We start from the raw sequence: 20,549 nt of genomic DNA, 5'->3' as shown, positions 1-20,549 counted from the left end.
GACAAAAAACATATGGATACGGATCCATCAACCTGTCAGGTCCGTGTTATTTTCTCTTCAAGAGAGCCTTATTTATCTTTGAACTGACATTTAAAGATGCCGTTGCCAAAAACATAAATGGAATCCTGCCCGGTATAATCTTTGAAGCTGACAGCTTTAATTGATACTGCAGTCACAAGAATGACAATCATCAGGAGAGAGATTGTTAAATTCAAATAGGATGTGCACGGACAATATTATTTTAAACTGAAGTCTGTGGCAGAGAGCATAAAGTCATTTGTAACTGGAGTTGATCAGCATTAAAACAACTGCTAGGTGACTTCTAAAGACAGCCAATCCACTACTCATGATATCTTCATTTATTCATAATTACCTTTGGCCTTTGCCCTCCCCATCTTAAAACAGATTTTTTCACCATCCATTTGAGTCTGTTCAAGATTCAAAATAACACAAATTGCAATTCCCTTGTAAAATGATTTTCCTTGCCATAAGGTTTCTTTGTTGCTAACCTATTCAAAATCCATCTTATTCACTCATCCTTTCATTGTCAGGAGAGCTGGAGATGCTCACACATCACTTTAAACGAAATTACACCACTGCACTCACATACTCCTTTCTTCGTCTGTCACACAAAACAAGGAGACATCGACTTGAAAATGTTATACCACTAATTATTTTCTAATATAGCACTCACAATCACTCAAATTAATAGCTGACATGGTCATTTTTCTGTACTATTACTTCCAGACAGCATTAGAGAACAGAGCCTGCAGCATTGAGCTTTGAGCATCTGCTTGCACACCAGCACTTAGTGCAGCACTTAATGTGAATTTGAAGAAGCACACCATTAAACATTGCTCTTCTTTACTATATACCATGAGAAATATGATCTCAGAAATAATAATACTAATTAAGAAGCAGGGACTGACGGACATCCACGGGCAGGGAGTACCTTTGACATAGCTCTGGTGGTAGTGCTCCTGTAGCAGGCTGCAGAAGTTGGCCAGCTCCTTCTGCTTGTGGGGGTGTGCCATGAGGTCAGTCCAGGACGAGCTGGTCGTGCGCTCCTGAGAGAGGGACCTGCAAACACACAGACACGGCACATACAACATCCATTGCTCTCAAGCGTCTCCCCTTGTTAGTGCAGCAAAGTCACTTCCAACAAGAAGGAAACTCCTTTTCCAGCTGAATCAGCAAAAGCGAACATGAGCCAAGTGCACCAATCACATACAGGGAAGCTGGAGAACTCAAAAGCAGGATTAGATCAATTCCTTCAATTATACCAACTCTTATTCAACTTATTCAACTCTTTGCCCTGTACGATGTATAAAGAGGTGTCTATAATTTGTAAAAAAAAAGATATATAAAAGTTTTGTTTTTGTAATATTCAGAATTACCCATTCTTTCCTCACAAAGTTTAACTTGTCCTATTTAATTGTTAGATCAGATCAAGTGCGTCCTCCAAAATCTTTAATGTGAAAAAAAAAAGCCTTGGGATTAGTATTTTCTCCACCACTTCCCTTCATAATGCAAGGAGTACAACAGAAACCGAAAATGTTTCAACTGCATGTTAACATCTGCAGATTCTGTGCTAATAAGCCAAGCCAGCGATGACATCACTTTTTAGACAGTTTCTAAACTTTAAAAATCACCTGAGGGAAAGCAGAGCATATACACAGTTAGTCATATGTAGATGCCATTTTAAACTTGGAAACAGATATCGAGTGGTAAATCAAAGAAAGATACAGAGTATAATAGCATAACAAAAATAATCCCAGGTGAAACTGACAACAGCCTTTCCATAGTTAACAAAGAGCCTCTTGTACCACGATGAAAGCCAGCAGGAAGTGCTGAAGGGAGCTAAATGGCTCAGAAATTATCTCCAGATCAGAAGCTAGTTTAACAACCCCTAACCTTCAAACCAAACCCAGCCGAGAGAGCGGTGCAGATACTTTGAAAAATCTGGGACTGCATTAAATATCACCTTGTAATAGGTGTATCAAAATTATGCCAAGCCTCCAGAGGGATTTGGCCTTTTTATTTTCTCTGTCTCTCCCCCACTTCTTTTTCTTCCGAGTAAGATTTAAGAATTTTAAAGCAACGCCTCCAGAGTGAAGCATCACAGGACGCTGGTACATCAAAAGCTTTCTTTTCTTTTTTTTTTTTTTAATCAACAGTGCACATTGCACCCACAGAAAGCGCTCAGTCTCTGGGTGGCAGCACTGAAGACTTTACTTTTATTTAATTACTTTATCTTTATCTAAACTAAACACCCAGGAAAGGGGGGAGGGGTAATTTCCTTGCTCTGAAATTCTCAGATCTCTAGAAATGCAGTAGCAGTGATTCAAAGCACCGCACCCAGCCCCAGAGCAGGCCATGCTGCCCGGACCCCGGCACCGGACGAGCTGCGAGAGGACTGGGTTCGAGGACAGCAGGAAGCAGACAGTCATGCTACCTGAACTTCATCTGCTGACACAACTCCCAGGAATCTGCGTCTTGAGGTCTAATCTCATCCAAAATAAAGAACAAAGATGTGAAATCAATAAAGGTAATTAGCTCACAGGGTGTTTGCTTCATTTAAAGCACAAATATGTAAATTCAAAAGAATCCAAAAAGGCCCAGCACAAACAATATGAATACTGCTTGGATTTGAATAAGCATGCCTTCAATCTTAATATTAGGAGATAAAAATAAATAATATCTATAATAATAGTGTTAATTTAAGAAAATAACTTCACTTGTTTTGGGCATGTGTGCAGTGTTGACATACATCAACAATATAATGATCAAGAACCACTAAAGGATTTCAATCAGTGGGGGAGAATCTGAGGGATAACAAGGGGTTAATAAAAATGTATATTCTCCTGCTTATTGGGCATGTTTCCCATTTCCTGACGCGTCTTCAATTTCTGAAGGATCTCTTGGACACCGAAAACACTAGGAGAGCGCGACATCAAATTCTGCACCAAGCCTTTTCTCAACTGGCCACTTCTGGGCACCGTACCCTCCTCCCCAGCAGGAGGCTTCCAGTACCTGAAGAATATGTCCCTGGGCTGCCTGTCGGCCTGGGGATGGACCAGCTGCTCTCGGAGGGCCTCCAGGGAGCAGTTATAGATGTAGACGGGGCAGCGGGGCCGACTCGGGTCACTGGCACTCTGCTGGGAGGCCTGCCTGCTGAACGTGATGTGGAAATCTCTCTTCTGAGGCTCAGCAAACTGGACACCTTCCCTCTCCTCGGCACCTGACACAACAGACAGGGAAGAGCAGCCATGAGGGGGAAAAGTACAACACATCATCTCTCGGTTTTAAAATAGCTACTTCCTAGTGACCTCTACCATCGATTGATGAATCGATGAAAAATAGAAGTTCCAATAAATGAAGCTTTACACATAAGCAAGTGTTGCACCAGTTGTTTTATTTATTTTTGTGTTTTGTTTTTTTTTCTATTGTTCACCACCTGAGGAGATCGTCAAGTTATAAGCTCTTGGTCTCGGGTAATCACTTTGAAGATTTAAGATTGAAGACTTACAATTTCAGGATATAAAAAATATAAGGAAAATAAATAGGTGTGTTACATAAACCGTTGGTGTAACCGGTGGTGATGTATTATAGTATATTTTTCAGAATAACATTTAATTTAAACATTCTAATAAATGATGGTGGTGTAAAACTTGAGAGCTTCAGGACTTGCAGTAGAAGTCCTCCCTCCCTCCCTCTGTGTCAGTGCAGCGGGGTGAAGGGTAGCATTCACTACCTGAAACATGTGTGCCGTTCTCCTGCTCGTCCACCCTGCCAGCCCAGTCCTCGAGGTCCACAGCGGACGTAGCTGAAGATCTGCTCTTGCTGCTGTCTGATGCCAGGGAGATCTGGGCGGGTCCAGGGTTCAGGATGCTACCGTTGGAGCCATTCTTGAAGGTGCCGAGTCCGTGCTCAGCAGGCAGCTCCGGTTTCTCCAGTCCATTCAATGGCTCAAAGTGTGGCTCCAACTCCGCCTGGTTCTGGCTCGGAGGAGCTCCCTCCTCATGTGAAGGGTCTTCCTCCCGCAGGCATCCACTGCGCTGAGCGTCCTTGTCCAGCGACGATGCCATTAGGATTTGGACATCTGTAAAAGTGAAAAGCCAGGCCTATTACTCTGAACTGACAGTTAAGCTTTTGATTTTGAAAAAAAAAAGTGTTTAACTGAGGGGAACCCATCTTTACCTGTGAAGGTTGCTGGAAGGAAAGTGAGGAATATCTGCTGGGGGTTGATGTACTTGGCATAACACTTCCACTGCGGCACCGGAGTCTCGCTCTCGGCCGGGATGGCGTCCTCGTCGGCCAGCTCCGCATTTCCAAAACTCTGTAACCAGTCCAGACACACAGGGGCTAGAACTTAACAGAACCACTCAGCCAAGGTACTGCAAAAGCAGGGCAAGCTTCCCTGGAACCAGTTCACCCAAAGATACTTCTCCCCAGGGTTGTCACACATGGTTTAACTGCTCAGAATATTTAGCCGAGTGTAAGTTGTATGGCCTCTTACTCAAACTGTCTCTCTCTCCAACACATATCAACGGTCTTACAATGTTTAGGATACGACAATCTTGTGCGGTTCTGTGCAAGCACACAACCCATGACTGAACTGCTTTCAACCTTCTGCCCCGACAAGCTGGCTCATATTTCCTGGCCTGACAGTCACAAGGCCAGAAGTCAGTGATGAAATCTAGCAAATGCTACAGAAACAGAAACACGGGTGCATAAGTCACCCAAGACAGTAGATATATTGCCGATTATATTTTAGTTTCCAGGAACAGTGCCAAGCACAAGACCTTGTAAGCTCATTCTGAAACTAGCAATCCAGCCACTTTACAGACAAGTGCCTTATACCAATCGGGGTCAAACAGGAACAACCAAGTGTGAGGAACAAAAAGAACTGCAATGTTACACAAGAAAACAACTTGCCTGGTAAAACAAGGAAGCCTATCTGCAAGGTGCTGTATTTCTCAGGAGAGATTACCTGCAGGGTGCTAGTTGATCCGGTCACCTCCTTACTGCTCCCAATGGTGTGAAAAGACATCACCGTGTCCTGTCTTTCCAAAGTCTTTTCTGACTTTAAGCCTTCTTCTACAGGAAAGGAGAGAAGGTGGGCATGTCATAAACACCATGTTGACTAATTGCTGTAATTTCTTATAATGTTACATTAACTGAATTGCCAAATTCAGTTTAAATAACACGTCCTCAATCTCTCGCAATTTACCCCAGCCCAGATTACAAAAAGTCAGAGGAGCTTTATGTTCAGCAATTAAGAGAATAGGAAGTCAATCCCCAGTTAAGATCAAATAGCCTGCGATGGCAATTTAAACCATGTACTGATTTTCTGTCTAGCCTTTTTACTCCAGCTTCCTCAGTGGCCATAAAAGCAAGATACATACTTAGATCTGCTCATCCTTAACTGTGTAACACAAAGAGACAGTTTATTTAAGAACTGTCCATAATCACAGTAAAATGTGACTGTTTCATCTTCCAACTAGAAAGAGAAGACCTCAAAACTGACCTCTGATGACAGGCAGTGTGAAGGGGGGCACATGTCCATCACGTTCTCTTTGCAGGATGTGCTGCATGAAGGTCACATAGTCCGAGTCGGCCAATGGGATCTCGCGGTCGCTGAGGTCCTGCTGCAGGCACCCGTGAAACAGGCTGAGCAACAGCTCATTGGGCAAGGAGGGCGTGTTCTGGAATGAGTCCTCCTCCTCCACTGAGGGCAAGGAAATCTCATCAAGACAAACATAGTGAAGCAAGACTAACAGTACAAAGGTTACTATGATTTCATGTTTTGTAAGAAAACAAACATCGCAAAGCAGTATGACATAATTATGGGAAATTATATGAGGCAAACGCAAAGTTCCTGTCCAATTACGGTGGCATACAGTGCCCACAGAGCATAGTTCATACAGCGGGTTACCTCTGCTGAGAGTGAGGAAGAAGATCTCGATCTGCTGGCACTTTGGAAGCAATTTCATCAGATCGAACTGGAAGGAGATGGTGTGGATGCAGTCACTGCTGCTGCTGCTGCTGCTGTCGCCTGCATTCAATTAGCAAATAGAGTATTACATGCACAATCACATCCGTGAAAAACAAAGCAAGAAGCTTTGCAGTGGGGGAAAACTCATTTCATTCTCATGCTGTTCTTCACAAAGAGTTGTTTAAATTACTTTTAGTATTTTAGACATTTATGGTCTGCAAGCCAATCCCCATTCTTGTCTTAAATTCCACAGACATTGTCTATTCCCTACACAATTATAATTTATGAGAGTTGCAACTCACCCCCTGTGCCCTTGACTCCACAGATGGGATACACGTGGTCCTTATTCTGGCACAGCTGGCTCAGGTACTCGAAGGTCAGCATGGTGGACATGCACATCTGATCTCGTGGGAAAATCTGCATACGGAAAAAACAAAAACAGATTAATAAATAAATAAATAAAATAACGTAAGTATCGGTAAAGCAGAGGGAGTTTCTGTCTGCACAGTGCATTGCAAACCCCTCCATTATACACTTCTATCAAAATACTTTGAATTTGTCCCTTATTTATAATTACAATGCTCCATCATACTCCTCAGATGTATTTAACAGTGCTAAAAATATCTGTATCCCTGGAGCACCGATACTGGTTTGCAGCAGTGGGTGCTTGCTAATCAGCACATGGGAGGCCATGAACAATGAATGCACAATTTACTGCGTGAGGGATCTCCTGGTAGGTGAGGCCTTGCAGGTGTCTGTGGTTCGCCGATGGGCTGGAGACAGCACCACTCTGAGGCTCGATCCAGCACTCTGTGACCAGGTTGAGCTCGGTGTCGACGTCAATCGCCTCCACTTCGGTGTCATTGTCATCGTCTGTGGAGAAACTGACGGCACGCACGGGAAGTTAATGGAGCACAGCCAGCACGGAGAGTCACTGAGGCATAGTGCGCTGCTCTGTGCTGAAAGACAGCTTTAGCAGAGCAACAGAGCAATCTGTGCAGAAAAGTAAATGAAACGCAGCCCAGGGAGTCATTTAGATAAGAGCCAGGCTTGTGCTTCTTCTTAAGCACATCTTAAAGAGCTGAAAGCTGATGGAAAAGGTTTAAAAACTGCAAATTACAAATTAAAGCCTGATTGGAAGGGTGTACACATTTACACTGAAAGGTTCTTACTCGATATGAGGAAATTAAAGATCCAGTCAGACAGACAACTGTCATTTCAATCCCAAGTGCACATCTAAACAAAAACGGCAATTACAGTTTGGCAACTATTTCTACCAGGAGGCCATAAAGGGAGAAGGGGAATCATTCGGGTTGGATGGTTTCCAGTCAGACAGATCAGCGTTTCCCCCCAGTCTGCTTTATTTGAGTTATTGTGGAGAATCAGCTAAGCAGAACCAGAGGAGCGACAAGTTAATCAGTCACAACATTGCGACTCAGTCTTTTGATCTTGTCCATATGCGTATAGCAATTACAATGCATTTCCTGCTGTATTAACCAACAAATATTGTACACAGAAAAATGTCAAATGTTTTTTCTGTTAATTCCTAGACATACATATTTGGCTTATTTGCAGAGCTTATAACCAATATGAAACCCCTTTAATGGTATTGGGAGTGAGCTGGTCTTACCTATCCTTTGTAGAGGTAGAGTGGGGGGGGAACAGGATGTACTGCACGATACATGTGTGGTTCTCCCCGTTACTAGCAGCTGAAGAGCTCTGCAGAGGGGAATAAAGGACACGGATATAGTGGAGGGTGATTTTCTCTAACTCAATTTATCTGCGTCAGTGTGTACAGATTTAAAAATAAATCTCTTATACCTACAGCTGCAAACCATGTAATGAATTGTAAGCACATCTATGCACATTTCAATAGCAAGAAGACTGGAAGTGTGCGTGTTCTGGTGAGTTTTTGCAGTGTCTGCTGTTTGATACCTTTTGCTTACACAGTAAAGCTATAGTTGGCTTACCTTCATGGGCAGCTCAGTTACCATGTTCACAATGCCTTCCCCACTGGCAGCAAAATGAAACCCTTCAGACAGGCGTATTCTAGACGAACACATGAAACAAACACATATCAAATGAAGCACACTTTGCTTGGCCAGTTTCAATCCTCTAATCTTGGCTCCCTCCAAGACCACGATTTAAGGAAAAAGAACTAGGACTGATGCACCAAAAAAAAAGTGACCTTCATATCTAAAAATCGCAATTTCAACCCAGTTTTTATGTTTGAAAAAAGACAAAAGGAAAATGCTTTGGCCATGACATCATACCAAACAACCAGAACAAAGCCTTAAGTATGACAAAAGGACACACACAAAGGTAAGAGAAACGCATTAGTCTGTCTACATTCAACAATACATTTTCATGTTGCTCCTCAGTGGAAAACTGATCTCTGCCAGTAAGTGAGCAAGATCAATCTCAACTAGAGTATTTCTGTCTTGACACCGAATGGATTAAAGTCTGTATAATGAGACCGCTTTCAGATCACTGTTGGTGGCAACTAATACGATAATCAATGAGACGAGAAGCTGACAGTCTTCAAAAAGATAAAAGGCTTCGAGAAGTAGCTGTGAACGTGTTATCACCGGCGTCAGCAGACTGCAACAGTAATCGGTAAACAAATGTAGACGAACTTGAAAAGAGGGAAGCTCCTATATCAGCGATAGGGGTCAGCACTTTGTGACACTTGCCCTCAGTTCCCAGAGTGATATAACAAAACTGCAACTGATAATGTTTACTGCCGCTGAAAGCTTTTGACCAGTATGGTTAGGAGCCAATGAGGTGCTGCTTTATTTGCATATTGAACAGCGTCAATGGTTGAAACTTGGGAACTGTACCGGTCACTCCATTATTGATGATCTGAGAATAACCACTAGACACAATAACACCCCCCCTTTTTCCAATTCCTGTTTTGTTTATTGATCTATATTATTTAACCTTTTGAAGTCAGAGAATAAAAGGTTTGTTTGATTCTTCGTATTTCTTTTTTGGGCTGTCTTTGAATTAATCTGACAAGAACTATCGGCATCCATCTTACACTAGCACTAGACCCTGAAAACATGAGAGGAATTCTTCAATAGAAAAAAAAATACAAAAACATGTTTCTTTAATCCCACACACATACCCTGATCTGAAGGAATCTGGATATTTCAGGCTGTAATGTATCAGTAAAGGAGGAGGATGATAAGCAACTTACTCTGAGAGGATGGAGAGGATCTGCGCCACAGCGGGCAGCGGGACTGTGGGGCCCAGACAAGCCTGCACCGCCCAGACCCAGCGCTGGTGCAGGAAATACCGGGAGAGGGACGCCAGAGTGGAGGAGGCGGTGCGGCTGGCGGCCACGGTGAGCGGGGCAGAGACGTTTGGCGTCTGGGCGAAATTCTCCATGTTCAGGATGAACGGGGTCCGATAGTCCGACGGGAGTTTCTCATACCTGAATGTGCCAAACAATCATGAATATACCACAGTCCCCAGTGACACAAACACACCAAGACACACATCCCCAGCACTTGGTTACCTGATGAGAAGCTTCTCCAGCGGTTTATTAAGCACAACCACACAGGGCCTGTCAGACAGCGGTGGCTGGGTGGTGGGGAGAGGCGGAGATTTGGAGGGGGAGTTGTTGTTTCCAAGGATCTTCCTCTTCACCTTGGGCGTGGCCTCCTTGTTTTGGACGCGGTGAGGGAAACGCAGCTTCAGGATCTGGTCTCGGAGCTCATCCACGATCTGCGGGCACAGGAGACAGAACGGACAGGGTTTAAGATGTGGACGTGTCTTCTACAGCTATATATATTATTTGAGCACAAGCACTGTTTCTTACCTTGTTTCTGGTGTGAGCGAGTGTCCCTATGGGAAAGCCCAGTCTGAGCACCATGCAGGGGGCTTTAGAGATCAGACGCACCAGGTAGAAGGAGGTGGGGGGCTGATCAGGGGAGCTGCAGGAGAAACAGACAGGCCTGAAGCAACATATTGATCCTACCTTTCATTACAAGATCTACAATTCATCCTTTTTCATTAGTGTCATTTGTGAAGCACTTTATTTAAATCGTAGATATTTCTAATAGCTCGACACTAAAGAAATCAAGGCTCCTACCTGTAGATGAGTTTAACGTAAGAGTAGCCCTCCACCAGGACGAAGCTGCTACAGTCCCGGAGCAGCGAGGTGAGTGCAGAGTGTGAGATACGACACTGAATGGTGCTGAAGCGTCCATTGCCTCCCGGAGAGTGCAGGTGCTTGGGAACCGGCCTGTGAGGACAATCGCACACGGAGGGTTAGGACACCGCCAGGGAGAAAAGTCACACAATTAGACTGCTTGGCTCTCCTGCACCCAAATACCACACTGTATTTTAGTCAGCCCGTATATTGACTCTCTTACAGGTCATGCTCCAAGATGATGGCAATGCGGTGCATGTGGAGCCATCGCTGCCAGAAGTTGGCATCCATAGATAGGATAGGTTTCCAGTACGATGCAAACTGGGACTGCCGAGAATCCTTGGATCCACTGTGTTGAAGGGACAGCACCTGCAGGGGTAAGAGAAGGCATCTCACTATCCACTCCAGATCTGCGGTGGGGTCAGGAAACAGATCGCGCCTGAAACGGTTACAGCGAGTGAGATTGAAAGGCTTTAGGCTGCAGTGTAGGCCAGACGCACCGGGGTGGTGGAGCCCGGGGGGATGTAGAAGAGGGGAACCCCGTTCTTGGTGCTCTCTGGGATGGTGTAGTGCTCGGGGATCGAGTTGAAGGACTGTAGGTGCACCAGCATCTGGTCGGTTTGGTTTATACTACAAAGAAATAAAATAAAACACGTGAAGAAATAAAAATATAAAAACCTCTCCTAAACGTAAATGGCATATAGCATTAATAATTGATATAACTGCAGTCTTCTAACAAATATCTCAATGACTCAGCAGATATGAATATTACAGGATCTTCGTCCTACGTCTTTTGTCACCCTGGCGGCTGACCTCTGCAGGGTGTTCCAGAAGCGCCGGATGACGGACGTGCGGTAAGGGCTGCTGATGGGCTTCCTCATGGTGCAGCTGATGTCGTGCAGGATGTCATAGCTGCCCTCCATGGTCACCTCCACCCAGGTGGTGCGATTCGTGGGCTCCAGGGGCCAGGACGCCACCGCCAGGTACTCGATACGCATGTTATGTTTCCACAGGAGAACCAGCTTCACCTCCAACTGTGTGCTTCCTGCGAGACACAGCAGAGACAGTGTTATAACTGTACAGCTAATAACGATAAGAGACGTTCAAGTGGCTGTGTGCCGTAGTGCTCTTTGGTTACCCTTGGTGAAGTTGACCTCACGGATGGTGTAGCCCTCCCTCAGTCTCACCGACACCACGCTCACCAGCTGTGCGTGGACCTCCTTCTCAGTGTGCTTCTTGCGACGCATGGCCAGGGCAGGGTTCCCACTGGCCGACACCAGGTGCTCATTGAACAGCTTGTGTTGGGAAACTGCGGCACATTAGGAAGAGAGACACTCAGGCAACAGACGACCTCAAGTGCAATCGCCCACCCAGCCATTCGTTCAGTTCTATCACCGAGAGTAATCGTGAACGCCTTCGTTTTTGGAAACAAAATGAGTGTCAAAGAAATAAAAAAAATATTAGATGATGAAGGGGGGAGGGGGAGAGTGAGAGAGAGAAAGTGCGTATTACATTCTCACTGCAGCTGTGCAGTCCAGAAACACCATTAATAACCCATTGTCGAAGGTCAGGTGTGCTTAAGCAGTAGAAGGATATGAAAGTATCAAAATTTAATAAAACCACTAAAGATAGACTTCTCAGCCTTTTCACTTCCCATTCTGAGTATTTTTGTATCAGCAAAATGAAACAGTGTCTTCACAGGCCCTACTAATATCAGTTCCCCTTATTTGGGTTGTTTTCAAATGTATAAAACAAGTTTCAATTCAAGCACTACTGAAGAAGAGGGACACAAGAAAACATGAGGTTTCCAAAAAACACAATCTAAGGATTCTCCTCTCAGGCTGGAGTGAAGGAGCTGTACTGGACTTACCACAGTAGTATTCTGGGTTCATGGATTCTCCGGTTTTCAAGAAGGAGTAGGTGAGGAAGGCTTTGTGATAGGTGTTCATGTCTTGATTGAGAAGGTCCAGCTCAGGGTAGGTTGACATGTAAGACCCAAAGGTGGCCAGCGAGATGAACTTCATGAGCTCCACGTTGGGGATGTAGCCAAAGCTGCAGTCATAGGAATAAGCCCCTCCAACCTGCAAGGGCAGAAAGTACACACTGAACAAGCTGCCTGCTGAACAAAGGCTTGTCACATCTTCAGTGTTTCTCAAAGGATAAATTAGACTTTTTCCTAAATCTGTGAAGATGGCTTTAAACAAGTAAAAGGCAAAATATTCTCTCTTCACTAATAAACAAACAAAACAGCTACTATTACATTAAACAATAACAGCAAAAATATATATTTTCTACTACCTTATTGAGGACTCTGGTATCCTAGAATGCTCTTGCCAACATGTTAGGGTTTAAATGCATAATTAGCCCTCTCTAACCAAAAAGTTCAATCCAGCACCCTACCTGAACAAAGGAGCATGCGATGGTACCGCTGCGCAGCTGGTTCAGAAGGGTCTCACAGACGGCAACATCTGGCACACTTGTGACTCCATCTGTGATGATTATTATACCTGTGGAAAGAGATTATATTACACTGCAAATTAGTCTCAGTGCAAATAACAGCCTCATCAGACTGGTGCTACTAGGCTCAAATAAGTACAAAATTAGATGGTTTGGATTAGGATTCAGTGAAATGTTCTGTCACACACCCGCACTGGAGTTGGGAGGAAGAAGCTGTAGGGCCAAGATCCCCTGGCGGACCATGCTGACCAGCCCCACGTCAGCTGTCACCATAGAAACTCCCGGCTTCCTGTGGGGTTGGTCTTCCAACATATCGTTCGTGATCCCAGGGCACAAAATGGCCCCATCAGACTGAAAACCAAGAAGGAGCACAAAATATTTTCTGTGAGAGAGTTAATGACATGGAAAAATGGTGGTTGTTTAAAGAACTCTGCGACAGCTCAGATCTCGACAGTTAGGCAGCGCCAATAATAACTTGCAAGAATGTGTGAAGTGTTCAAGAAAAGACAACAAAAAAACAGCCTCTCATACACAGCAGTGTTTCCTTTACAGCATCGGACAGGTATGATGTATAGAGGGGTCAGCGTGAGGAATTGGGAGGTCAGTGTGTAGCTGCTCACCTGCCCCCTTGCTTGGTGATGTTGTTGCTGCAGCACCTCTGCAATGTTATTCTCCACAGCCCGTAGCTGCTGGTATATATGCTGTAAGAAGTGGTCAAGGTCGGTGCGCAGCAGCTGGCAGCCCTGCACCAACACCTACAGTGGGGAGAAGGGTATTCTCAGCTGGGAATTCATTAGCACTTCTATTTCAGGTTCAGAAGAATGACACATCACTCTCTGCCTTATTGCATTATCAAGTTATTCTATTCTACATTATTCAATATTCTGAACCCTCTGCAGGAGATTTCAAATAAGGTTGGATACCTGGTGTGAACTCAGGCCGATAATGGAGGAATAGGCCAGGATAGTGATGAAGATCTCTGGCTGGAACATGAGATCAGTGCCAGGGACTTTGAAAGGTCTTGCCAGCCCAGCCAGACACCGGGTGAGGGCATGGAACACCTCATCAAATATCATCTCCCCCGTACTGTCATCCTGCAAGACGCAAAGGACAACAACATCAGTAGCAATAATGAGTAAGACAGGAGTGAAGAAAATCCACCCTGTTGTAAAGGTCACATGACACAAATTGCCTTTGAAAAATGAAGAGCTATGTGTGCCTGCTGGGTTTATCTCATCATTATTACACAAGCTGGAAATGCTTTGCCTGGCTGGTGGCCAAGGTGACAAGACACTGCAGGACTGAAGAGGACACCGTTCTTACCACAATCCCCGTGGAGGGGCTGAGGTCCAGCTCGATGATGAAACGGTACCGCCGGGCCAGGAAGGTGACCCGGGTGGATGGCACCAGTTGGTACGGCAGTGTGGATGGGGGGTCATCAGGCTGCCACCCCTTTGGGAGGATACTGAGAACATCGAGCTCATTCTCCGAGTTTAACTGGGTGCAGAAACATCAGAGGAAAGCAGTTACTTCCAAATAACAAGGTACAAGCACTAGTATAATAATCATCATCATAAATCCAAGTTTAAAAAGCATTATGAATCAAATCAATGAACTACAAAATATAAATTAGTAAGGAAACAAACAAAGCTCCTCTGTAGTCACCGGTTTGTCTGAAATACAAGGCTTTATTCTCCATGGAGGTTTGCTGTTCTTGCACCCAGAGTTTACTCACCAGCTCAGCCTTCAAGGTGGGCCGGATGACCTGGTTGAGTTTGCTCAGGAACCAAGCCAGCCGCACGTTTCTGGAGATGCGGTACTCCTCCTTCATGAGCAAGTACACCTGCCCAGCCTCCTCCACCTGACACAGGAGACACCAGTCATTCACACTACTAATGACCATCTGAGGGACAAGGAATGGAGGGATTGTGTCTGGTTTTATGCAAAAGAAAATCCTTCTTCCTCAATGACCTACAACAGCTACTGAAGTAGTTGCAGCTGCATTAAAAGAGGCCACAGACACAAGACTGTGTGCCACAACTAACCTACCCACAGGGTGGCTACAGTTAGACCTTTCACATCCAGAATAATGTCAGAATATCAGAAGATGAAGAAGCTTTCACATTATGTTTAGTGTATATAATACATGATATTAGACAATTAGACAATTAGACTAAAACATTATAATCAATATCCTGTGTTTACAGCTGAAAAAAACAACAATGAGATGACATTTGTATAAAATACTTGGCACCACACTATATTGGTAGGACATGTTTGACACTGAACTGCTCTACGGTTTAATGGCGTTGCGTGTTTAACGGTGTGACACATAGCATTTATTTTAAACTCATCATGACAAATGTATTTCAACACCCTAAACTGAACGGCCATCACGCAGTTTTCTACTACGAAAATAAATACAAAGTAAGACAAATTATTCTTTTGAAAGACAAACTTGTACCTCTAATCATCATGGACTTGTGAAATACTTTATTCTTTATAATAACAGTAAATAAATACTGCTGATTAAGGGTTTCTGCCGGTAGTAGTTGCGATGCGAGCTGTGCAACTATACTGTTTTGACACATATAGGCCTGGCATGGCTTTTATGAAACTGTCATCTAAAATAAAATGACACACGTCAATCCAACACGCCCAGCTTTCGCATGTGTTTACTACTACTGCCAGATCATTTCATGCCACAATTACTCGTCAATTTTGCAAGATCTCTATCTGAATACTTGTGTTTCCTGACCTCATGATCCTGTCTCTCTGCCATCCCTGGCCTCGCATCCCTGGGGGGTCCCGTGTGTCCCCCTGGTCTCTGTGCAGGAGTTACGATTCAGAGCCGCTTGTTTACTTCGTTATAACCGTCTGTTTATTTGGCAGAACCTGCACTGCGACCCGGAAGTGCCCCCTCATGTCTACGCCTCTGAAAATATACAACCCGGAAGTGATTCATTAAACTGAAGTCCTCCACTTGTGTGAACTCGGTAGTTTTTATTGAATGTACTGGAACTTGACAGGCAATACAAAGCTAATACGTTTAGATTTGGGCACAAACGTCTCTTTAAAACATATTTTGCATTATAAATAACTGTTATTAAATGTTAGTTCTACCATACAGAGCCTGCTGATTGTTTGGCCCCTCAACAACATGGCGCTGTTTTCTCAGCGTCCTCCAACTATCCCACAATGCCTACTGTCTTTTCTACCATCGAAAACACGAATATAACTTCCGTGTTGTCTTACAGCACCAAGGATTTCATTTGTTGAAGAAAATACATAAATAATGCAGGTAAATATGAGTACTTTACATGTTTACAATAATCTGGAATATTATTTAACTTAAAATTGTATATGAGAGTAAGAGCTTTTTAAATAGGTGATTGTGAAGAAGTATATAAAGTGCTCTGTGGATCTTCACTCCAGGAATACTTCAGAAATCGTTACAACCTCATACTAACTATACTGTTTCACAACCTGTGTGCATGTACCAAGATACGTGGGTATGAATCGTGGTTGTTTAGAAATTTATATTGCATCTCCTATCCTCGTTTCTTTTATTGTTCACTGTAGCAGCGGGAGGAGAAGCAGCTGGAGGCGTCCATAGATGCTCTCATAACTCGGGTGGCGCACCTGAAAAACTCGCTACACAACTTCATCTTCAAACTGGAGAACGAGTACGACAGACTGACATGGTGAGAGCAAATCCTGAATGTGTTTTGACAATCTCTAATGACAATCACTAATGATCTAATAACATGGTAATGAATCGTTAGGGATAAACACCTGGGTGCACTTCAGCTCTCAAGGACCAACGATCCTGGCCGTTAATTGAAGGTAAAAGATGAATCAGAGAAAGTTGTATAATAACTAACATGGGTCCAATTAGTGGTTTAAGGTTATCTGATCAGCTAGAAGGGACCAGGACCAGAGTAGGTCACCAATGATTAACAGGTTGCAGTAGATCTACAAAACTGATTCCCAAATCTACAGACGCTTCCAAATCTTATATGAAAGGGTAGACGGGCATATGCAGATTAAAACCAGAAAGAAAGAGACACACATCTATGAAGAGTAAAATTCGGTCCAATCTGGGTTCCCACGGTCGTGGAAAATACTGGAAAGGTCAAGGAATAAGAAATGTTTTGGAAAGTCATGGAAAATAACCAAATCATTTTAAGTCATGGGAAATAGCTACACATATACAGTCAAACACATTTACAACATACATGGGCTATAATGTATACTCTGATACAGTCACAGTTTCATGGTGCAGGATAAAATTGTATTAAATCCTGTTTAAATGTCCCTTTTAGTACATACTCTGTAATACATGTGGTTATGGCACACAGTGGTCTGTGCCCGATATAATGTACACAGGGATTTCCAAGTCTTGGGAGAGTCCGTGTGAATATATACTCTAAGCACAACTCCTATAACCATCTAGCAACACAAAGAAGCTCGGTGCGTTCACAACACGCAGACTTTCGTCATCCTGCACAGATTCTCAAGAGCATTGGTTGCGCAGTGTTTGTGTGGATTCTGAGCAGAATGACGCAAATCCATGTACGCTATTGGGATTAAATTGGTCAGGATCTGCCAGAATGATGATCGCCCCTTTTATGTGAAGTAAAGTTAATAGTAAAACACTTCTTTAGCAGCGTACGGGAAAGGATTACTGTAGGCCCCTACTGAATTGACCATTTGTGATGTTTTTGTTAATGAATGTAGCTGATTTATAGTAGTTTATATTCAAGGCAATTCAGAATTACTGCTAAAATCACTAAATACAGATTGTTATTGTTTTGTATAGTTTCTACTGTAATAATACATATACATTGATCAGACAGTACTAGGTTTAATTTTGCATTTACATTCTTTGTATACTCTTTATCAGTTGATGGGAGCGTGTTTCATTAAAGTGGGTGAATTGGATGGCTGTAAGGGGAGGAGGAGGCCCTCATGACTAAAGCTGATTATGTGGTTCTTTCCTGTTGTGTTTATCAATATCCTCATTATCTTCTGTGTGCATTTCCAACTTTCCAGCATTTTTGTTGTAAACTAATAAATAATTTAGTGATGGAAAAGTCATGGGGAAAAAAAAAAAACAGATTTCTGTGGAAACCCTTGGTATGAACCTGTAGTGTTGGGCCACTTAACTACCATATTTGTTTTTTATTTATTTTATTTTTTTCTATCCCCCTCCAGGCCGTCAGTACTGGATAATTTTGCCCTCTTATCAGGCCAGCTGAACACCATCAATAAGTTGTTGAAAAATGAGAAGACGCCTTCCTTCCGCAGTCAGGTCATCATCCCCTTGCTTCTGTCTCCAGACAGAGATGAAGAGCTTGCTGTAAGTTCTTTCGAGTTATGGGCATTGAACCTTCAATTAAATTCTGCCCTCAAACAAACCAAGACAGACAAAGTTTAACAAATTCACAGATAGCCACAATCCTGATTTCTTTCATGCTGTATTTGGAACTAAATATTTTTTCCTTTGTTTTTGTGAACATCAAACCTTGCCTTTTATTATTATTAATAATAATAATAATAATAATAATAATAATAATATTTATTTATTAGCAGACGCTCTTGTCCAGGCCCTTGCCTTGGTTTAACACAGTAATATTAGTTACAAACTCAACTAAACCTGCCTGGCTGCTGTTTTTCTAGAAACTGACAGAGCAGCGCGTTCCTGTGTTCAGCCATGAGATTGTGCCGGACCACCTGCGCACCAAACCGGACCCCGAGGTGGAGGAGCAGGAGAAGCAGCTGAGTACGGAGGCGGCTCGGATCGGCCCAGAGGTGGCACAGGTAAAGGTCTGAACACCATCAAATCTGACACACACTACTTGCTTTAAGACCCTTACTGGATTATAAGTAAACAGAAACTACAGAGTTTTGCAACTGCGTTATTCCGCTGAATGCTTTTTTTGTGTATTAAAAAGTAATTAGATGCTTTTAGAGTGAAGAGAAAAAAACTAAAACTGCATTATCTTCTGTAGTATGAGTGGCATCTTCTCCTATTCTCTTGCAGAAACAGATACAGACCCTAAACAAACTGTGCTCAAGCCTCCTGGAAAAACTGAACAACCCTCGAGAGGACAGGGAATCGGAGAGCGCAGGTAATTGACAAAAACCAAGATGACCGTTTTTGAGTAAAGAGTTTTGGCGTTGTTGAATCAGGTGGCGTGTAATAGACACGCATGGTAACTTAGTGTCGTCTCCGTTTCAGCCATGCGGCAGAACAAGCAGACGCATAACCCTGCGGACACGACGGCATTGGTGGCAGCAGTGGGATTTGGGAAAGGGCTGGCCAAATGCAGGCCCCCAGGACCAGGAGGGGTGGTTGCTCCTGGGCAGCCTGGCGGAGGACCTATGATGCAAGGGGGGCCCACCCTACAGCAGGTCACCATGGCTGGTTCCTCCAACCAGCAAACCGGCATGGGCCCTGTTCCCCAGCAGCAGCCAGGACAGCCAGGTAAGAATACCTGCTGACCAGGTCTGGTGTGAAAAGCAACACGCAGGCTACAGTATGAACCCTGTGCTGTTAAATGGGATGGTTAACAGATCTTGTATAAGAGAATGATTATTTTAACTGGGGAGCAGTTACTGTAGGTGGGACATGGGTTTTTGGGTTGCATAATGTTTACACCCTTTCCGTTTTACCACAGGGAAAATGCCGAGCAATATTAAGACAAACATCAAGTCGGCTTCAATGCATCCATACAGTCGCTGAGCCCGGGATCTGAAAGCCTGAAGTCTGCTGGACAAATGTTTGCTAACTGAGGGAAAAGGACCCTGTCGCAATATATATCCTCTATTCCCTGACATCTGTAGAGAGTGCTCAGTCTTGCTGTAATGACTGCCTTTCACAGCCCAGTTTCACAGGCTAGCAGAACATCGGATAAGAAAAGGCAAACCTCGAGGAGACAGATTTTGCAGTTTCCTTGTTCAAACTGGACAGTTCCTGCACGCCTGTACACAGAAAGATCTGAAATGCTATGAAAAACAAAGTGGGTTTTTTTGGTTTGTTTTTTCTATTATTGTTACATACTTGTTTTTGTTATTATTAACTGCTAAACAGTGGTCTTAATGGATTCATGTGGAAATTAAGTATTTTGAATAGACTCTGTTCTGCACACTTTCCTATTCAATATTTACACTGAATACTTATAGACTGGTGGAATAAATAATAAATGTTGATTGATAATCAGTTTCACAGTATTAAGTGCTGTTTTTTTGCCCAAGGATGATACTCACTGACGTTATCTTATGTTACAACCTGAGTTCTCTATCCTTTAGGAAGTTTTTTTTTTTAATTAATTTTCTTTTAATTTGAAAAACAATTAAAAATGAACAAAAAGGTTATGAAACTGGTTTAATAGCATCTTTTGTATCCTTTACCATGGTTTTTAGGATTTAGCATAATATTTCATGCACGGCCCTTACACAATCCAGGCTGTTATAGATTTTTAGCAAACATCGTCCAAATGTTACATTCATTTTAGGTTAACCTTTTACTTGTATAAGGTGTTATATGTCTGCGTAAGTTGCTGAGGAACGAATTAAAACTTTAAAAGTGTTAGAGACATTAAATGTTAACATTTCTTTATCCTGGATTGCAGGATTGAAGTGGAATCTAAATTAATCTTATTTTAAATATCATGTCATTTTTGTTTTTGTACAGGTTTATGAATGAATTGCTCTGTAATTAGATATTTCTCATAAAAGCCATCTCAATGCGGAATTGTCTATTCCATTTCTACAATCTAAAACAAGAGTCTCATTATTTTACTAATTTTCTGTCCTTGATCCACCCAATGTACCATTAGGGATACCTTACGATGTGCAGTCTATGTGTCTAATTGTACTGTGAAATCGTCCAACAGATTGTAAACTGTGCTGAAGACACAGGGATGAGTTAAC

At 43.1% G+C, this 20,549-nt stretch overlaps 2 protein-coding genes across 10 annotated transcripts in view; one reads left to right on the top strand and one right to left on the bottom strand.

Annotated features, from left to right (window-relative positions):
* Window positions 1-15,519, bottom strand: part of szt2 (SZT2 subunit of KICSTOR complex) — a 66,630-nt gene extending 51,111 nt beyond the window's left edge. For 7 of the 8 annotated variants that reach the window (XM_066691874.1, XM_066691879.1, XM_066691876.1 and 4 more), the window contains exons 1-28: window positions 15,370-15,519; window positions 14,347-14,472; window positions 13,935-14,108; window positions 13,535-13,705; window positions 13,232-13,366; window positions 12,800-12,962; window positions 12,555-12,661; window positions 12,025-12,235; window positions 11,293-11,463; window positions 10,968-11,199; window positions 10,655-10,784; window positions 10,378-10,523; window positions 10,095-10,247; window positions 9,822-9,936; window positions 9,519-9,727; window positions 9,198-9,434; window positions 7,969-8,047; window positions 7,629-7,717; window positions 6,714-6,882; window positions 6,301-6,415; window positions 5,939-6,058; window positions 5,531-5,731; window positions 4,994-5,100; window positions 4,201-4,339; window positions 3,755-4,102; window positions 3,034-3,241; window positions 2,456-2,503; window positions 953-1,080 (exon numbers count right to left, since the gene is read on the bottom strand). In XM_066691874.1, the coding sequence (XP_066547971.1) occupies window positions 953-1,080; window positions 2,456-2,503; window positions 3,034-3,241; window positions 3,755-4,102; window positions 4,201-4,339; window positions 4,994-5,100; window positions 5,531-5,731; window positions 5,939-6,058; window positions 6,301-6,415; window positions 6,714-6,882; window positions 7,629-7,717; window positions 7,969-8,047; window positions 9,198-9,434; window positions 9,519-9,727; window positions 9,822-9,936; window positions 10,095-10,247; window positions 10,378-10,523; window positions 10,655-10,784; window positions 10,968-11,199; window positions 11,293-11,463; window positions 12,025-12,235; window positions 12,555-12,661; window positions 12,800-12,962; window positions 13,232-13,366; window positions 13,535-13,705; window positions 13,935-14,108; window positions 14,347-14,472; window positions 15,370-15,393 (4,255 nt within the window). In that variant the 5' untranslated portion in view covers window positions 15,394-15,519. The remainder of the gene's footprint in view (window positions 1-952; window positions 1,081-2,455; window positions 2,504-3,033; window positions 3,242-3,754; window positions 4,103-4,200; window positions 4,340-4,993; window positions 5,101-5,530; window positions 5,732-5,938; window positions 6,059-6,300; window positions 6,416-6,713; window positions 6,883-7,628; window positions 7,718-7,968; window positions 8,048-9,197; window positions 9,435-9,518; window positions 9,728-9,821; window positions 9,937-10,094; window positions 10,248-10,377; window positions 10,524-10,654; window positions 10,785-10,967; window positions 11,200-11,292; window positions 11,464-12,024; window positions 12,236-12,554; window positions 12,662-12,799; window positions 12,963-13,231; window positions 13,367-13,534; window positions 13,706-13,934; window positions 14,109-14,346; window positions 14,473-15,369) is intronic. The other variant, XM_066691880.1, reaches the window with a different exon arrangement.
* A 60-nt stretch (window positions 15,520-15,579) lies between these two features.
* Window positions 15,580-19,847, top strand: med8 (mediator complex subunit 8). Of its 2 annotated transcripts, none has more exons than XM_066692298.1 (7): window positions 15,580-15,912; window positions 16,194-16,315; window positions 17,829-17,973; window positions 18,294-18,440; window positions 18,658-18,745; window positions 18,856-19,101; window positions 19,295-19,847. In XM_066692298.1, exons 1-7 carry the CDS (start codon window positions 15,907-15,909, stop codon window positions 19,357-19,359), a joined length of 819 nt encoding a protein of 272 aa, XP_066548395.1. In that variant the 5' UTR covers window positions 15,580-15,906; the 3' UTR covers window positions 19,360-19,847. The 2 variants fall into 2 exon arrangements, with proteins under 2 accessions (XP_066548395.1, XP_066548396.1); XM_066692299.1 differs by having other exon boundaries at window positions 15,582-15,912; window positions 18,294-18,434.
* Window positions 19,848-20,549: the final 702 nt, after the last annotated feature.

Source organism: Amia ocellicauda, chromosome 19 (assembly GCF_036373705.1).
Source record: "Amia ocellicauda isolate fAmiCal2 chromosome 19, fAmiCal2.hap1, whole genome shotgun sequence".
Lineage (NCBI taxonomy): Eukaryota > Metazoa > Chordata > Actinopteri > Amiiformes > Amiidae > Amia > Amia ocellicauda.
Note: the sequence above shows the minus strand (reverse complement) of the source record. Positions and strands in the feature narration are given on the sequence as shown.

Coding starts and splice junctions, on each gene's coding strand:
- med8 (XM_066692298.1), top strand. Junction 16,316..17,828: donor GAGTACGACAGACTGACATG/GTGAGAGCAAAT, acceptor ATCCCCCTCCAG/GCCGTCAGTACTGGATAATT. Junction 18,746..18,855: donor CAGGGAATCGGAGAGCGCAG/GTAATTGACAAA, acceptor TCTCCGTTTCAG/CCATGCGGCAGAACAAGCAG.